At 33.1% G+C, this 20,330-nt stretch overlaps 2 protein-coding genes across 2 annotated transcripts; both read left to right on the forward strand.

Annotated features, from left to right (window-relative positions):
- Window positions 1-12,642: 12,642 nt before the first annotated feature.
- LOC141660285 (uncharacterized) lies at window positions 12,643-14,487 on the forward strand. The gene has a single exon (XM_074467258.1). It carries the CDS (start codon window positions 12,643-12,645, stop codon window positions 14,485-14,487), a length of 1,845 nt encoding a protein of 614 aa, XP_074323359.1.
- Window positions 14,488-17,759: 3,272 nt separating this feature from the next.
- On the forward strand, window positions 17,760-19,874 carry LOC141660286 (uncharacterized). The gene is made up of 8 exons (XM_074467259.1): window positions 17,760-17,915; window positions 18,004-18,276; window positions 18,366-18,640; window positions 18,743-18,904; window positions 19,028-19,129; window positions 19,212-19,278; window positions 19,382-19,480; window positions 19,579-19,874. Exons 1-8 carry the CDS (start codon window positions 17,760-17,762, stop codon window positions 19,669-19,671), a joined length of 1,227 nt encoding a protein of 408 aa, XP_074323360.1. The 3' UTR covers window positions 19,672-19,874.
- The last annotated feature ends 456 nt before the right edge of the window (window positions 19,875-20,330 follow it).

The following is a 20,330-nucleotide window of genomic DNA, read 5'->3' on the forward strand; positions in this document are numbered from 1 at the left end:
CATCTACCAAAATAGGTTCTAGTTTCTCCTTATTCTTTTTCCAGGCTTCATCACAAAAAGACTCAATTCCTTGAACCTTGGTGATTTGAGCATGAGCATCTCTGGATGTTTTCCATACTTTAATCACCTCTTGTTCACGATCGAGCTGCTTCTTCAAAATTTCTTTCTTTTTCAAGGACTCAGTTAATTCCTTCTTGGCAATCTTACACTCGATTTTTAATTTCTCAAACTCAACATATTGAGACTCAAGCACATTATTCCTCTCATTTAAAAACAAGTTGTTTTCTTTGATTTTAGCATTTTCTTTAGTGAGAGACTTAAGTGTAACACGTAAATGATACAATTCTGTAGACATGTCATTTAATGCATCATTACACTTAGCTTTAGATAAATGTGCAAGGTTTGTAGTGATTACCTGATTGCTTGAGGAACTTGTCTCTGTTTTATCAGACTTGGCCATAAGGGCTAGATTGACATAGCTGACATCTTCATCTTCATCCAAACCATCAGCTGCCCAGTCATTCTCTTGTGTAATAAAAGCCCTTTCCTTTTGTTTGAGTAGATCAAAGTATTTTTGATTGTAATCTACAGACTCAAACCTTTTCTTACTGGAATCTGACTTTCTACACTCATTTGCAAAATGCCCTTCCAAGCCATATTTGAAACATTTGAATTTTGACTTATCCACCATGTTTTTATTTGGCTTGGCTGCTCCAAAGTTCTTTTTGAACTTGAGCTTGGAAAATCTTCTTGAAAGGAATGCTAGGTGCTTATCAATGTCCTCCATGTCATCTTGGCTCAATGAATCTTCACTTTCTGCAGCTAGCCCATTACCCTTGCTTTCACAGACCTTTGAAGTTGATTCCACAGCTTCCATCTTCACTTCTTTCTCCTTTTCCAGATCAGCAACTAGTGCAATGGATCCTCCTTTCTTCTTTCCTCTCTCCATTCTTTCATCCTGCTCTATCTCAAGCTCATAGGTTTTCAGAATGCCATACAGTCTCTCTAAAGTAAACTTCTTATAATCTTGTGAGTTTCTCAATGAGACTGTCATTGGTTTCCATTCCTTTGGAAGAGATCTGAGAAATTTCAGATTGGAGTCTTTAGTCTGATAGACTCTTCCATGCAACTTAAGAGCATTTAGTAGTTTTTGGAATCTACTAAAAATGTCAGTGAGTGACTCACTTTCTTCATTGTGAAAATGCTCATATTGCTGAACCAGGAGCTGCATTTTATTTTCTCTTACTTGCTCAGTACCATCACAAATTATCTGTATTGTGTCCGAAACTTCCTTGGCAGTCTTGCAGTTGATGATGTTATCAAACATGTCTGCATCAATACCATTGAACAGAATGTTCATGGCCTTTTTATCTTTCCTGACTTGTTCAATGTCAGGATCAGACCATTCATGCCTTGGTTTTGGAACAGACGGCTCGTTTCCTGTAGCAGCTCTCATTGGAACATGATGGCCTCTTTCTATGCAGTCCACATAGGCCTCATCTTGAGAAAGCATATGAAGATGCATCTTTACCTTCCAATGATGGTAATTATCTTTATCAAGAAAAGGAATCTTGACTCCAACATCTTTCTTGTTCATCTTGCTGAATTGTTTTGATCTTTAAACTCTTTGTAGATTAAGAGCTTGCTCTGATACCAATTGTTAGTCCCTTAACAATATAGCAAGAATTACAGAAGGGGGTTGAATGGAATTCTTGAACCTTTTTCTTGAAATAAAAATGTTCAACTCGAATATAGATATAATGTTTTGATTGGCACAATACGGAATAGAAATATAATGAATCAAAACATAAGTAATTAAAAACAAGAGTCTTTAAAAACTTTCTGGTGGATTTAAACAATTCCACCAGAGATATATATAATATATCGAGAGGACTCTGTGTGCAAGAATGCTCACAGCTGCTTACAAATGAACTACTGAGTTTACAGAAAATGCTAAAGATTCTGCTTACAAAGATTTCTCTGTTTTTGTGTTTCTCTCAGTTATCTCAGTTATTTTTCTATTTGCTACTCTCTTGGTTTATATAATACCAAGATTACAAAGTCAAAAAGACTGAACAAATATAAAATCTAACAGTCTTAATCTTTGCTGCTTTTCATCCTCTATTACCCAGTTAATGGGCTTCCGCAATGTGTTTGTATACAACTTGACGGCTGTGTGTCAGCTTTCACTATTCAACTGATGTTTGAATTCTTGATATGATCATCTATCGACTTTCAGATCATCCGTCGATGACTTAATTGATCATCCGTCGACTGCTATGTTAAACATCCGTTGATAGTCATTTGATCATCCATCGAAGGCTTTGTTAATCATCCGTCGGTAGCTATTTTGGCACTTAACTTCATTTCACTTATACAGAATTACAAGACATTACTTATGTACAATTAATCAACCTATTCAGTATATCTAATTAAAGTCACCATGACTTATATGCTACTACAGATTCTATACAAAGGTGTATACATCACTGTGCTACAAACTTATTGTTACATAAGCTACTCACTCGATGGATAATAAGTTAATCATCCGTCGGGACTATAATGAGTTATCCGTCGGGAGTATAATTCTTATCCGTCGAGTGCTACATTATTTCACTAAGTAAAATCTACTTAGATGTTTTGTTTAAGTGATCATCAAGTACACAACATATTCACAACAATTCCGAAAAACCCTCTTCAACCATCATCTGCCTTAACTAAAATTTTTAGGCGAGAGAAAATCAAACCCCATATTTGAGGGACGAAAACTACTCCTTACATGCTTCCATGTCACCCAAGCTCTCCATTCCCTTCCTTTTTTCTTTTTCTCTCTCCCTGTGTGACTGCGTATGTGTGTGTTTATACGAGTGTCTTTCTATACTCTGTATAACTTGTGTGGGTGTCGTGCATTTTTTAATTTTGGTTTGCATTTTTTTATTTATTTAATTTATATTTTATTCTAATAAACTATGAATTAAATTTAATACTGTGACACCCCCAAATCCACCTTTTGGTGCATTCAAGTCATTACGGTACCATGCTTCGCACACTTGTATTAACATTACAAATCATAATATAATATATCATTCACTGTGGACGCTACTCCACAGATCTCAGGATCGAGTCGCCACATGTACCTGTTTATTAAATATATAATCGAAATCCTACTACAAGTCTGGAAGATAAGGTACAAGTTCGGGAAAAGTTATAATACATTATTACAGATAATAGTTTAAAGATATATGGCTAAACACTGCCACCACAAATATGCCCCTTTACTTTCTGTTGCCTTGCCTGGTAATGCGGTTCTTCTGCTTCGTTCTTCATTGATAGAACGCCCAACACATACTTTCTAGCATAAAAGAAGGGTTAACGTATTAACCCTTAGCAGTACTCGAGTCAAATAACATGTCCACATATTGGACTATCATAATAAATTCCGTGGGTCAAACCCCACGTTGACCTGTATAGATGAACACATCCCGATCAATTCTCACTTCACATTTAAAATCACATCACATGGAGTTCGAAAAAGATATCTCATATTTTTGGATCGAACAATGAACCAATCACTATTTAAAATAGTTTAGTATCGTCAAGGACGATATGTCGATACATTTTAAACATGACGATTATCTCGAATAATGAGAATAATCATATCAACCAAAATCTCGAATAGTTCCAGAATTTGAAAGGTTCAAATAAAAAATTTTTGCAAAATAAAAAGGTAAAATGGATAATCGATTTATTGATCGTGAGTCTTAGAAGGGTTCAATAAATTGATAAAAGATTATTTTAAAACTTGATAGAAATTAAATAATCGAACCGAAGAATGACTCGATTTAATAATTTAGAATTATTAAGGAGAATATAGAAATTTATATTCCCCGGTAGGGAATAAATTAAATGTCCTGAACAATAGAAGCAGTCACGTAATGAAACAATATTTATTATATCGATATAAATACGGAGTTTTTAACAAGGAGTAGTCGAACTTGGTAACATTTTAAAGTAAAGTAATCGCGAATAGGGCTTCAAATAATAAATCCATAAATTTCATATCGAAATATTCACAACAGTTATCAACAGTCAAAATTAGGAAAGGGAGTATAGAAACTTGCCTAATATCCGATAATTAGTGCACTAGTAGTGACAATTCACCTTTCCGGATTAAATATTTCCCACGTCAGTTATTTCTAAAATAATTATTCACACATAAAATATTTTAGTACAAATATCTCTAAAATAAATTATTTTATGAACCTTAGATAATATTTTAAGATTTATCGATCACCCAATCGCTTATTCTCACAAACGTTATTTAACAATTCATCCTACGTTTTTATGAAAACTCAATTCCATTTGTTTAACACAAGAAATATTCGATTCTTAAACATCCATTAGAATCTTTTAACAGTCTAAAATCAATATGATGATTATCTTATTTTATTTATTAATATTATACTTATTATATAAATCCCTCACTTAACACTATATTTGTAGTAAATTTATTATTTAATTAATATTTACATATTTAGAGAACTTACTATTTCAAATAAAAACTTCATTAAGTTTCGATTATCCAAGTTAAATAACCATCGTAATTTGAAAACTTATTCCGTGAATATATTACACCAATTATACTATTTGAATACTCTTTTAATTTAACTAAAAAGAAATACATCTATAATACCTTCTAAATATGCTGCAAATACAATTCAAATACATCATAAATACATAATTTAAATACAACAAATACCCTTCAATATACCAATCCCGTACATTTTAAATACATAAAATTTTAAATCAAAATACTCCCCAATATACTTCAAATACATTCCAAATTAAATTAATCAAAACCCACTAATATCTATCATCTTCCACCTTCACCAACATCATCAAACCCACCTCAACCGCACCGGCGGCCATGGCAACCAACAGAGGAAGCCGCCGTCCGGTCGTCAGCTGGCCAATTTTCCGGCAAAGTCCCTTCGCCAATTTCTTTCCCAATTCCAACTCCCCACTTTTCGATCTATAATCCTACCTAAGCCGTTTTTCAAGATTCAACCTAAAATCCATTTTCCAGCCAAAACCCCAATAATCTCGCTCCCTCTTCTCTTCCCTCCCTCCCTCCCTCCCTCCCTCTCTCTCTCTCTCGTTTCCTGCAAAAAACTTTATTTTTTGTTATAAGCAAAACCCTTCAGGTATTTATCCTTTTAAATAAAAGAATATTTACCTCAAATTGTGTGTGTTTGATCTCTTTACATTTATTCTGATGTGCTAATCAATTAAAAATAAAGAACATACATTCACCCCCTCTGTATGTGCTAATTAGACCTCACACGTATATTTGTATCACAATCTATATCTCACGAAAACACTAATTTTGGTATCAGGTTCAATTCACAGTAGTTTGTTTCCTTAGCAGCTATAATTCATGTTAATATTAATTTATAAAAATTCCTAAAATTTGGGGGTTTTAGAATTTTTCAGCAGTTTATGAAATCCTATCTTTTGGGAGTTCAAATAATTGTTAAATTTGTGTGTATGGATTTTTATTCTTTTACTTTATATATAGTTTTGTGTATTTTTTGTGTTTGTATCTTGTGTTCTATTTTAACATAAAGGGTAATTATGTTTACAAAGGCAAAACCAATATTATACGTGTAAGATTGAGTCTTAGTAACAAGGAAACAAAGGCGATTATAATGTACACATAAACATAAAGAATACAGCGCTTAACTGTACCTGATTTCGAAAGGTTTTTATTAAAGGACTTTGGTAATCAAATGCCCTATTTTGAATGGTTTTGATTTGGATTATAGAGTTATTACATTGGTGTGTTTAGAATGATGTATTTGCGATTGATATATTGATCTAGTTCTGTAAAATTTAGAGTAAATTTGATGAATGCAACTATGTTGGCTTAAGTTTCATTTTTGTGCCTTAGCTTGCAGACTCTAGATATTTTTACTTCTGAGCTCGGTTAATCGGCTGATTAGGTAAAATTTGTAGTTATTTCTAAACTTTATCTTATATATGGTTCACGTAGACATGTGTGTATTTGTATATTTCATTGAACCAAATGCAATAAAATGGTTACTAATTTTTTTAAAGTAACTACACTAGTTTCATGTTCTATAGTAGGTGAAATTTTCGGCATCCGACATTTCTGTTTTAATAAAAATGTTTTTATTTTATTTTATTTATGAAGCATCTATGTAATAAATGTCATACATACTAAGATTTGTCTTTTTAAATTTATGAAATAAATTAATATATTATGGAAGAAAGCTTGAACTACTATATTGGTAAAGCTTTATAGAAGGAGGCTCTCCATATTTAAATTTATGTTTTTTGGTTAATATCTACATATCTAGCTATCAGTTTGTAAATTGTTTGATTGTCTGCTTGTTGTGTCTATCTTAAATTCAAATCTTGTTTGATTGTGCTTCAAATTGTTATGGTAGATTATTTTTGTGTGTTATAATAATACAATATAGTTGAAATAATCTCTAGTTGTCAGCTTCAAGAACTTACGAATCAGGGAATGATAACTTGTGATTGGCATTACTTATAAAATATACTAATACTAATTTACAAAATCATGGTCTATTGAAGAGATTATGATTATGGGGTTGTTATGACTTAAATACAAAATATATTTTAACAATTGGATTTATGAAGCACATCGATTGCTTTATGTCCTAATATTTAGATATGTAATATTTGATGCAAGCTTTATATTTAAATTGTGTGGAAGTCAACAGTCTCAGACTAAATTGGTATAAAGTTTGCACTATCGTGCATATTTGATTATATTTGGTAGATTACCTACTTGAATGCAAAGAGTGCTTTTTTAACTTATTAACTTTGGTGTTATAGTTTAACCATTAAGAATGCTCTAACTTAATGTCCAAATTTGAAAAATGCGCATTCATGAAGTTGCTAATATGTGTAAAACCACCAATGTAAGATATATGTCTTTACATTATCATAGCTTTTTGAAATAATACATAAGCTTTATAACATTTCTTTTTAAATTAAAATAGAACACATGTCAATTGTTGTAAGTACTAATCTTATGTTTTGATTTAATATGAGTGATAAGTTAAATTGTTGGATGATTTAAAAAATTTCAATTAATTGATTTCCTTATATTTATTGCAGTTACATGTTAAGAAAATTTAAACGATGGAGGAACTATTAAGGATGCCGAATGGTGAGTGATAATAATATCCCATTATGGAACGGAGAATGACCAAAATAACCGATTTTCAAAATATGACCAATTTTAGCCAGCAGAATACGCATATCAGACTAGGGTAATCCATAATACACATTCTGTGTTGTAGTAATGCTCAATACGCATTTGGCATGATAGTATTACAAAAAAATAGCATATTTTATGCATTCTACATTCATGTAACTAAACTCAATATGCATATCATATATGCGTATTACTATTATAATATACAAACCTGTTACATCTGAGAAACAATTGACAAACCACTGACCATACCACGTGAATATGTCCCCTGTGTATTTTATTTAATTACGTCACTTGCACTGAATTAAATGCTCAGCACAGCAGCACATTGGCTATAACAAATTACACATTTCATAGTGATGTATCAGAACGACTATACTTGGCCAAAAAACTGAAATCGGTCATTTTTGTTTAAAAATATGCTATTGTTGTCATTTTTTCGATGCCGACCAACTAGTTCAAAGTGGCAAGGACACAACTCCTCACATCTCGTCAGGCCGCTTGAAAAAAAAATTAAAGGAAAATATTTCATAATGGGGAGTGCATAGTATTTTATATAAATTTTTGAACTGTAAAATTGATAATACTAAATTGTGATGAGATTTAGGACATTCCGTTAATTGAATGTTTTAGTCATATACAAAAAGTTAATTATGTCCAATATTGGTTATGTAATTATGAGTGAAGGAACATACTACCTCTTTATGTCATTCTTTGCTTCTTAAATAATTTTTGATATTTAAATCTAATTTAGATTAAAATTATTAATTTGGGCAGGGAATTGTTACAATTAAAGAAAAAATGTTTAATATAAAAATATTACAATAAAGCAAAGAATGTGTTGCCAAAAATAATATTGTTAGATGACCCAGTGTTGTAGTAGCGGAAAAAGATGTTAATACATTTTATTCCAATATTTCACTTGGTGTTGCTCCAAACTAGAAAATATTTTCAAATATGATTATTCCAACATATATAGTGATGCGGTCATAAATTGGCGAAAGTGTTGGCTTACCCACCTAAGGCCACACAACTATATCCAACACCACCAAAATGGGTCAAAGAGTAGACTTAAACAAATTTTGGATTATAGCTACATTATTCATGATTTTTTACACTTATTTCAGGTGTTGGGAAATATCATATATGATGTATTGGTGTAATGTCATTATTCTATCTAACATTTCATATATGCTATACTCTCACTCTTTTACCATCAGGAATTGTAATGGTATTATCAGTTGTTGACACAGTATCAAATTGAGTAGAACTGGAAAGAGTAGGATATGGTCTTTATAACTACTATCAAGTATCCAAGATTGAATAACAAACAGTTATTACCTGCTAGTAATGCTACTTTCCCACCATCATCAATTTTGACTAGATCAAATTTCCGATTGTACATGCCTAAGAGTTGAGTGTACTAAGACAAAGTAACAGTTTTAGTATCTATAATAAAAGAGTTTGAGCAAAAGTGTTACCAAAAAACTCATTAGTGTCATCATCTCTTTGTGCAATAACTACAACCTTCTTTTGTTCTCTTTCTAGAAATCTAGATGGGTATCTATTAAGATTGAAGCACCTCTTCACAATATGACTAGAAATTTAGCAATGATTACAAAAAATGTTAGATGTATGTTATTTTCTTTTCTGTAAGTCCGTGAATCAAGTCTTGAAGTCTATTGTGCATTAAAATATGCATTGTTACCTTGATTCTGAATATTATCATTATACATTTTCCTGTTAGCATATATTTCCATTAATTTAGTTTGAATGATCATAAAAGTTTTTTTCTTATTCCTCTCTTCCCGGTAAAAATATCTTGTAAACCTATGACAAATTTGGTAGATGCTACATCATCAACACATTCCCCAAACATGAGAATACTATTCACATAACTTTTATCTTGAAATTTAGTGATCTATGCTCTTGTTGTTTTTGCACCAATCTCCGAGATAAATTGCAAGTATAGTAAGGTAAAGGATTTGCATAATTCAATCCATCCCATATTGTATTGATTTTGGTAAATAATTCAGAAACTAAGTCATGCCCTTGATTAAAGTCAAATAATTATTGTTCAAGTGAGTACATATGTGCCACATATTCCTAGTTGTCTGCATAAATAATACATTCTTGCATATTATTTCATCAAAATTAGTAATGATCCAAGATATAGCCAACTTGTCATATCTTTTCCAATATCTGTGTTCGACATATGTTACATCAGGTTCTTTAGCCGAGCCGTCAACAAATGCCAACTTATTCCTTGAAGATAAAGTCAACATCATATAACGCTTCCATTTATGAAAGTCACTACCAGAAAATTTCACAGAAATAAGCTGATTATATGATGAATCAAAAGGATGTATGTAAAAGATAATAGATATATCTTGATTTCCTTGTAAGGCCATTGAATTTTGATATTTAAGTTTTAGTATCACTCCACTACAAGAAACAATTCCAGAAAAATATGCGATCCAGAGATCAATATATGAATCAGGAGATCAAAAATGAAATCATAAATATATAGACATAATCAATATGTATCTATAAAAGAAGCAAATCAAAAATGAGAAAATAATACGGAGTCTTACTATTTTTGAGAAAAAAGAAAGAAAAAAATCAAGTAGATGATGAATTGAACGAGTTTATCATTAATTCGTTTATTTTGACGAAATATATAGAGAATTTAGGAAAGTTTCTAAACAACTAAGCAAGACAAATAATGAATCTTTGAACAATTCAACTATAAGTACGAGCGATGACACCTGAAATTAACCAAATTCCACGTAAAATTCTATCAAAGCTTCATCAGCAAGATCCGATACCATGATAGTTTTGTGACATTGGTGAAAAGAAATAAAAGATTATATTGAGTAAAATGAGGTGTAAAATGTTAAGTTCAAAATGAAGTTATCTCTTCAATTATATTCAAAGTGAATTGGCGGGAAGTAACTAACTATTCTTCACAAACTATACACCTGGAAATTACATTATAAAAATATAATTTACTACTACTAGGACTAATACTAGTACTGTTAGTCTCAAAATTTTTCTAAATGAAATATAAAATTTCGTTTGTTGTCAGTTATTGGGAGTGTAAAAAACATATTTGATGATAAACAAATAAGACAATTAATTATTCAAATTAAAAGTTTTACGCTCACCATGAATGAATGATCATTATGTTACGTATTTTTAAATATTTGTAAGGGCGTAAAATCTTATTTCCTCAATCAAATCATTTAAACAAAATACATTGTATTGTTATGGTCAAGTGTTAAGTATTTTTCACTCAAAGATATAGCGGGTTTCAGACTGTTACTAACTATGCAATCATTATCTCGAGATGAATATATATTCGATCAATTGATTCGTTTGTGGCATTCATCCTTTCGTATTTGTAAAAAATAAAAATATATGAAAACACACATACACGCATACTGAGAACATAAACTAAATTAATATGATTGGAGATAAGTCATAAAGTATAAATCATTGTGTAAAATAGTTGTCGATATAGTGAAACGAAATTCGATAAAATATACCTCGTGATTTTAGTATTTTATAAATAATACTAATATTTAACGTAACATAAATATGTTTTGGTGAGCTAATGAATAACACGTAGCACTTTTAAAATATGTTAAGGGTAAGTTGATAAATCACAGAGGAAGGCATTCTTTTATTGCTTTATTTCAATTATTAATATATTTGTTGGGCATGCTGATGTGTTGCCACTTTGCACACGAAGACTACTTTAAACTAAGTTTGTAAATATATAAATATATAGATGAGTTGATGGTATATACCTGTTAAAATTTTTATATCTTCAATCTTATCTTCTAACCAACTAACTCGAACTTGTATTTTGGAATTATACCATCATCTTCTTCTTGATTATTTTTTGTATATATTAATTAACATATTCTAATAGTAATATAATTTGTGTTTTAAAGTTAATAATTTATGTATCTCTATTTTGATTACTAATATTCTAATAATTATATTTAATTAGTAAAGATGGAGTATGGTTTAACTATATAATGTTTTCTTTATAAAGAGAAAAGATATAGATAGTGAAAAATAATGTGGCAATATAAAATTGATCCCCAAACATATGGATAGAGTTTATTTCACCTAAAAAATATATTAAGATCTAATATGGTTGGAGACTTGGAGTGATATTTTAGAACTCAACCTCTAAATTATTCATTGTGGATGCAATATTGGTAAATGAGGTTTAATATTTGATATATCACTACTAGAAAATCAGCATTAGACATCGCACATTAGACATCAGTCAGAAAAGTCACTGATGTTAAAAGCTTTTTATACATCACATAAAAAAAAGTGATGTCTTTTTGGTATGTTTACATCAGCTTTTGAGTAAAATGATGTCTAAGTTGTTCTTTTAAAAACTACGTCACATCAGTTAACATATAAACCGATGTCCAATTTCTTTTTAACATCGGTTGACATAATAACCGATGTCTAAGCTCAATTTTAAAAAATTAGAGCCCGCTGCTTCTCCCTTTTGCTCCCCGCCCTTAGCCAAATTTCCCCCCCCCATTAGTATATTTCCCTATCCCGCCTATTCACTCATTCACTTTAATAACATTATAACATAAAATTAAAAATAAATCAAAATCAAAACAAAAACAAAAAATTATAATCTCCACAAAAACAAAAACTCATTCACTCATCCCCCTTTCTCTCTCGACTGCTAAACCTAGAACTCTCAAATGTATGCTTATTGTCTTTCCCCCTTTCCGATTAGACCTTGAATCTCCAATTAAACCTCTCAATTTCTTCAACTTTCTAAACCTAGAACTCATTTATTTCAATTTTTGTGACAGATTCGAAGATTAAGGAGTTAAGTGTGTTCATTGAAGTTTAAGGTGAGGAGTAGAGTTTCTTGGAGCTAAATCTTGTAGCTAAGGGTTTATTAAAGCTTAAATCTCGGAGCTAATTAAGTTGGATTTTGGTCTTGGAGTTTGTTGCTGTGTTTTTTGGGATTTTGGAGCTTGCTTTGGTAGGTATATTCTTCTTTACATATCTATTTATATATATTTGGGCTGCATGTATATATTTGTGTAGTTGTATGTATGCATGTGAAATTGAAATGTGTAGTTGTTGCATGTGTAGTTGTATGTGTAGTTAAAATACAGATTTACATGTAATAACAAGTGCTTGTATATATTTGTGTTTGTGTTGTTTGTAAATATATTTATGTTTGGGGCTTGTTGTTGTAAATAGCATGGCTTATGAGTGAATATAGGAATTTTATATTGATTATACTAGGTAGTAAATGTACTATAGTATATAGTAAATTAATATGTTATTTGACAATCAGGTAGTTTGAGAATAGCATGGACAAATCTTGGATTTTCAAAGATAGGGACACACTTGACTATGAAATCGGGGTAGAAGAGTTTTTGATATTTGCCGAGGAAAATGCTAGTGATCCTAAAAGAATCCCCTGCCCCTGTAAAAGATGTGCTAACTTCAAAAAAATTGCAGTTAAGATTATCAGGGGACATTTATATGAAAATGGTTTTAGTCTGGGGTACCTTGATTGGATTTGGCATACACAAGGGTCTGCAAGTAGGTCATCAGTTAATAGAAATGCTCCGACCCCTGCATCTACGCCTGCCCCTGCACCTACGTCTGCCCGCGCACCGATACCTTCCCCTGGCCTTGCATCAGAAACAGTCAATGTTTGTGATGCTGCATATAATTCGAGTGAGTACAATAATGAGTCGTATCAGTTTAGGAGATTTGTGGCTGATGCTGAACAGCCTTTGTATGAGGGTAGTGAATGTACCAAGTTGGAGTCGATGCTAAAATTGCACAATTGGAAAGCTAGGTTCGGAATTAGTGATAGTGCCTTTAACGATTTGCTGTCTACCGTTGGCTCTCTCCTTCCTAAGGACAATGTGATGCCACCTAATGCATATGAAGCCAAGAAAACCTTATCCGACTTGGGCCTAGAATACATAAAATATCACTCATGTCCAAACAATTGCATACTGTATCGGGGGGTAAATGTTGATGCTTCCGAGTGTCCTAAGTGTCGTTTATCTCGCTGGAAGTTAGGAAAGGATGGTAAAATAAGGATTAATGTTCCTGCTAAAGTAATGTGGTATTTTCCAATTATACCGAGATTCAAACGGATGTTTAAATCTCCTTCTACATCTGAACTAATGACCTGGCACTCAAAGCAGCGAATAGAAGACGGAAAGATGCGGCATCCAGCCGACTCTCCTTCTTGGAGAAATATCAACTATAGGTGGCCTGCCTTCGGTAGTGATGCACGAAATATTCGTTTGGCGTTGTCTGCAGATGGTATAAACCCACATACTAACGGTCTAACCAATAGATACTCTTGTTGGCCAATAGTATTAGTGACTTATAATCTTCCTCCGTGGTTATGTATGAAGAGGAAATTTATGATGCTAATAATTTTAGTTTCCGGTCCACATGAGCCTGGCAATGACGTTGACGTATATTTACAGCCTTTAATCGATGATTTAAAGAAGTTGTGGGAAGAAGGTGAACCAAATGTTTATGATGCATACACCAAGTCATATTTCACTTTAAAAGCAATTTTATTGTGGACAATAAATGACTTTCCTGCATATGGAAATCTGTCCGGATGCGTTAATAAAGGTTATATGTGTTATCCAGTATGCGCTGATGATACAGCTGCCAAGTATTTAAGCCATAGCAGGAAGATGTGTTACCAAGGCCATCGGCGTTACTTGGCTAGGAATCATCCATATAGGAAGCAAAAGGCCGCTTTTAATGGACAACATGAATTAGGGCAGGCACGTCAACCTCTGTCTGGAGAAGAGGTTTTATTGCAGCAAGAAAAAATTAAATTTCAGTTTGGGAAGGAAGTAAGTAAGTCAAAGAAGGTTGATTGTCCATGGAAGAAAAAGTCGGTTTTTTTTGAATTAGAATATTGGAAGTTTCACCATGTCCGTCATTGTTTAGATGTCATGCACGTCGAGAAGAACGTGTGTGATAGCTTGATCGGCACACTACTAAATATGAAATCTAAGTCTAAAGATAGTGAAGCTTCTCGTCTTGACATGATTGACATGGGGGTTAGGGCTGATCTAGCTCCACAAAAAGGAGAAAAAAAACCTACTTACCCCCTTCGATTTTTAATTTGTCCAAGGCAGAAAAAAAGAAAATGTTGTCATCGTTAATGCACATGAAACTTCCTTATGGACACGCGTCGAACATTAAAAATTGTGTTTCCATGGAAGAATTAAAGATGTTTGGGATGAAGTCCCACGACTGCCACATCTTACTCCAACAACTGCTTCCTATTGCAATTCGTGCGGTACTTCCAAAAAAAGTTAGGGTCACCATAATTAGGTTGTGTTTCTTTTTTAATGCTTTGTGCAGCAAAGTTGTAGACGTATCGAAACTAGATAAATTTCAATCAGATGTAATAGTAACTTTGTGTGAGTTGGAAAAAATCTTTCCTGCATCATTTTTTGATATAATGATACATCTCATAGTGCACATAGTTTGGGAATTACGCTTATGTGGGCCGGTATTTTATAGATGGATGTATGCATTTGAGAGGTTTAATAAGGTGTTGAAGAGTTACGTACGCAACCGTTATTACCCCGAAGGCTGTATAGCTGAATGCTATCTGGGAGAAGAATCAGTAGAATTCTTCCAAGAGTTTGTCAAGCAAGCTTGCACCACTGATGGTCTTCGTAAAGATGAAGGCAAGTTAAGTGGTCCATTATCTGTTGTGACAATGAAATCAATCGATGAAAAAGAGCGGGATGAAGCTCATTTACATGTTCTTCTAAACAACATTGAAGTACAACCATATATTTTGTAAGAATTTATTAATTTTGTGGTTGTTCAATTAATATATAAATTATATATTTACTGGCTAGTTAATGATTATATAATTTCTGTTAGAATGCATAAGGAGTATCTAGAGGGAATCCATCAAGGAAAAAAGAAAAGTGTTCATTGGCTCTTGAGAGAGCACAATCGCCTTTTTGCCGATTGGTTTCTAGAAAAAGTTAGTATTTTTATAGTTTCATTTGTGCCTAATTTATTTGCTCTGTAGTAATATGGAATTTAGAAGTATTTTGTTTCTGAAAATGTGTAGGTTAGTAGTGAAATGGAGGAGAATCCTGGAGGAGTTTCAGAGACAATAACATGGATAGCCGGAAAACCATCATTTTCAGTTTTGACTTACGAAGCTTAGCTAGTAGACGGGGTCCGATACTTTACAAAAGAGCGAGATGGTGTGAGGGTTGTTCAAAACAGCGGAGTGTCTTTAGTTGCTAAAACTGTCCAAGTGTCTAGCGCTAAAGATTTGAACCCTGTAGAAAGTGACTTGACATTTTACGGTGTTATCTTAGAAATATGGGAGCTAGATTATCATGCATTCAAAGCCCCGTTATTTTTATGTAATTGGGCAGATAATGATAAAGGAATTAAGGTGGATGATCTTGGGTTCACACTTGTCGATCTAAGTCGACAAGGCCACAAGAGAGATAAATATGTGTCTATGGATCAAGTAAAGCAAGTTTATTATATTGAAGATCCGGTGGATGCCAAGTGGTCCGTTGTATTAACCTCTACAACTCGAGACTACCAAGATGTGTATAACGACGATGATTTAGGAGACACAACCATGGAAAATCCCCCATTCTGCTGCCAAATTCCTATATGTGATGTCGGTGAAGATGTTGAAAAAAATATTAGAGAAAATATTAAGGGCACTTGGGTTAAGAAGTGACAATATTATTTGCAGTCATGTATCTCCTTTTTTGTAACTGTTTAGCATTGTTTATGCCTAATGATATTATTTGAATTTTCGTATGTTTATGACTGTTTATGAATGCATATAGTCATCGTGTCTGACTGTTTATAACTGTTTATGTATGCATACTTCACTAGTTTAGTTATGACTATTTATAACTATTTATATATGCTTGTGACTAATGAAATATATGTTTCATTTTCAGATTGAAAAAGATAAATGGCAAATAAAAAACAAATATCTAAAGTACAAGACAAGTCAGATGAGGAGGTGGATAAAAGCTTGGAGCCGGAAACAGAACCTCAAGATGAAAATGTGGATTCTATGGAAGACACGAAGGCAACAGTCACTACTTCTGAAACTACAAAGAAAAGGTATGGATCTGCCCGAGGGGTTTCCGCTATGCACAAAGTGGTGGTGAGGAAGGCGCAGGGCAAGAAAGCAAAGGTATCGTGCAATGCACATGGAGTTCCAGTCGGGAATGCAAGGCACAGTCTACAGTCCTACATCGGAATGTTGGCTAGGACGATGATTCCGATTGATTATCCTAACTGGTCAAAGGTACCCGATGAACTAAAGGAGAAAATATGGATCGATGTGAAGGTATATAAATAAGCAATTTCTTATGCACATTGTAAATTTTGCATTTTCTTGTACTCATGTAGAGCATAACATTGGTTTCAGGAGACATTTAAAGTCCCCAAGCAACTTCAGAAGGGGCTGATCAGGTCTGCAGGAGCAAAGTGGAGAAATTTTAAAGCAAATTTAACAAGGGATTATGTTAAGCCGTATCTTGGACAGAAGAAGAAACTACGAAAGCCTCCAGTAAAGTATGCTTTTGTTGGTAAGGAGGCTTGGAAAAATTTTGTTGCTGAAAGGACTACCTCGACATGGAAGGTATACGCGAAAGAGATCAATCGTGTGTTTATATCTGTGTTTTATTTATGTTGTGAACTGATATTTTTATGTATTACAAATATTTTAGGAAAAATAGCATGTTAATATTATTTAAAATGTTTGTTGTAGTCACTTAGTGAAAAACAAATGGAGCGGGTGAGCAATCGAAAATATCCTCACCGCACATCTAGAAAGGGTTATGTTGGATTGTTGGAAGAAGAGGTAACCTCTGTTTAAGTATTGAACTTAAATAGTTGCATTCTACATATATTGTTGTTTTAATATTTTTTGATTTTAATCAGCAAAAGAAAGGAACCTTGGCTCTCGATGAAGAACCTGATCGGGCTCTTATGTGGCACAAGGCTCGTAAGGGAAAACTTGATGATGAGGAGGTTGATCCAGAGCTAGCTGAAATAGGGAAAAGAATTGTGAGTATTTAACAAGCAACATTAATTTTTTTAATGCAATTCAATTCAGTTCTAATTTTAATATTTCTATGAGGAGGTTCATTCAGTTCTGATTTATATGTTAACATTCTCATGACAGGAGAATTTACTGGAGCTGCAAAGTAAGGGGGAATTCATTCCTTCTGGGAGTCAAGATGTGTTAACTACGGCCTTGCAAACTCCCGAACATTCGGGGAGGGTTCGAGGAGTTGGAGGCTTTGTTAGCCCATCAATTTTCTTTAATTTACCAAATGGAAAAAGAAGTAGAATAACCAAAGCTGAGCTGTTGGCCCGGGATTGTGAGAGGGATGCAGAGTTGGAGAAGGCCAAGCAAGAGATGGCGAAGAAAATGGAGAAGACAAGGCAGGAGTTGGCTGAACTGAAGGGCTTACTCAGTAAAGCAAATATTTCATCTCCTCTGGTTTCGGAAAAAGCAAGTTGTGATGCTCAAATAGTTAATGATCAAATGGATCCTTTTCCACGAGAGAATAAGGTAAAATAACAAGCACATTTATTTAATTTAGCTCGACATTATTCAAGCATTCGTCATAGTTACTCGTTAAATATATATATGTGTGTAGGCTGGTCCACAAAAATGTGAGTTGGTTGTGGGCACAATAGAAAATAAGGTGGCATTTGGCTTGTTGTTTGACGATGATGACATGAACAAATCTATTCACGGATTGCCAATGCAGCCTGGTTGTGCTCGTGTCTCAGTGGATGGGCCAATCCAAGGACAAGCCAAGATTCCTGTTCCGGTAGTCGGTGAGATTGAAACAGTAGAGCAGGCTGTTGGCTCCTACATCTCATGGCCCCGCGACTTAATCATATTCCCAGATGCCCCTGGTACCGCGGTATATAATTTTTACATCTATGTTTTATTGGATCTCGCACTATTATATTAACTCTATATTTGTTTTAATAAATTTGATAATATTTTCAGAAAAGTAAAAGGAAAGGGAAGGATCCTTTAACTGATTTGCATAAGGTTCAGTCCTTATTTGAGAATATGGAAACCAATAAGAATGTTCCGAAGCGCTTTCGGTTGTTGTATAAATATGCAACGACATTCATGAAGTCCACTGGAAACTCCATTCAAATCCCGTGCGATGCGGAGGTGTTTGGTGTTGAGAAAAGAATTTTCATTTTGCATGAAAACATAATTGCTTTGCTTGAGTTGAAAATGATTGGCCAAGCAGCAATTTCTGCATACATGGCGTGAGTAGTATAAATTTTTTAATTATTGTCTTGTCTTCTTGTTGATAATTTCTGCATTTATATTCTTGTTTTTTTTATAATTTCATTTTATTTGCAATGCAGATACTTGCATTGCATGGTTTGTGAAAATGAAAATTTGGAGCAATTTGCTTTCTGTGATCCCGGAGTCTCATTTACCTTGAACAACAATTTTGAAGATAATTTGGTTAGTCGATTTAAAGAGGGTAATCCTGATCGTCTCTTTTTTATGCCACATAATAGCAAGTAAGTACATAAAAAATGTCTCCAGATTTATTATAAATCGCTTTATTTATTTATAAGCATGAAATTCAAAATGATATGATTCTGATATTAATTCTGTTTATTATAAATATTTATAAAAAATAGCTGCCATTGGATATTGGTTGTGATTTGGGCGGGCGAGGTTTTCATACTCAATCCTCTGCCTCGTTCAACTACCTATCCCGAGTTGGAAAAAGCAATATCAAGGTATTTGCATTTAATTTCGAGTGATTATTTTCATTATTGAGATATCAATCAATTTGTGTTATTGATACTGCTAAGATGACAGGGCTGTGATTGCGTTCAATATTCAGGCCGGAAGGGGAAATAAAGCACCGACTATCAGATATGTTACCGTAAGAACCAGGGGCATTAATTTACTTATTAGTCAGAGTTTTTTCGGTTAGATAGGGGCATTAATTTACTTATTAATTGGTCTGAATTTTTTGGATTAAATAGGGATGCCCCAAACAGCCCGGTGGAACTGAATGCGGCTATGTTGTTATGTGGTATATGAAACAAATTGCCATGGATAATGAAATGACATTTGTCAAAAAGGTATATTTTTTTGCTTAATTCATTCTTGATATAACTAGTGTACATATAATTTGTGGTAGAATTCATTGTTACTAATTCCTGTGTGTTACACTTTTCAGTGGTCGAAAAAGAATCGAAAGGTGACTGTTGCCAAGGCTGAGCTGGACGAGGTTCGATGTGAGACTCTTAGCCATATCGAGTCCTTCTTATAAAAAGGCCTAATCTGCAGCTCCTTTATGTAGACTGAATTTGTAAGAATTTGTAAGAATTTGTAAGAGCTGCTAGTGGTTTTTGTTGATAAATATAATGGGGGAACTTTAGTTGGTAAATTTCTGTTTGGGATGAACTATGTAAATGATCGATGGTGGATGTCTAGTACTTGCTATTGCAGTTATGTAGTTTGTTTGGATTATGAAGTTTGGTTGGTGGTGGATATATGTACGTAATTGGTATAATCTATGGTAAATCAATGAATGTATGTTTGTTTTTGCGTTTATTTTGGTTTGGTTAGTTTTGGAATGGTAAAATGGCAGTTGGTATGTTTTTGGATGACTCTTGTTTGGGTGTTGGGCATTTGATTAAAACAGGGGATTCATGAATAAAAAAAACAAACAAACATCACTTCATGAACAAAATAACTGATGTAAAATGTAGTCAAATAAGACATTTCATTCAATAAACTGATGTCATAAGCAGGCACATATATCAGCTAACAAGAAATGACTGATGTAAAACAATATAATAGATATCACATTTTGAAAGAACTGATGTTAAACACACACAAAGACATCGGTTCCATTAAAAAAAGAAAGGTACGACATCACTTCTAATAAAAGACTGATGTAATATGTTAAGTTACACATCAGTTTAA

This window comes from Apium graveolens, chromosome 5, assembly GCF_009905375.1.
Source record: "Apium graveolens cultivar Ventura chromosome 5, ASM990537v1, whole genome shotgun sequence".
Taxonomy (NCBI): domain Eukaryota; kingdom Viridiplantae; phylum Streptophyta; class Magnoliopsida; order Apiales; family Apiaceae; genus Apium; species Apium graveolens.

Bases quoted from the DNA above. Each gene is read 5' to 3' on its own strand.
- LOC141660286 (XM_074467259.1), top strand. From the start codon at position 17,760: ATGGCGAAGAAAATGGAGAAGACAAGGCAGGAGTTGGCTGAACTGAAG. The intron at 18,277-18,365 runs GTATATAATTTT...TAATATTTTCAG, and splicing joins CAGATGCCCCTGGTACCGCG to AAAAGTAAAAGGAAAGGGAA. The intron at 18,905-19,027 runs GTAAGTACATAA...TATAAAAAATAG, and splicing joins TTTATGCCACATAATAGCAA to CTGCCATTGGATATTGGTTG.
- LOC141660285 (XM_074467258.1), top strand. From the start codon at position 12,643: ATGGACAAATCTTGGATTTTCAAAGATAGGGACACACTTGACTATGAA.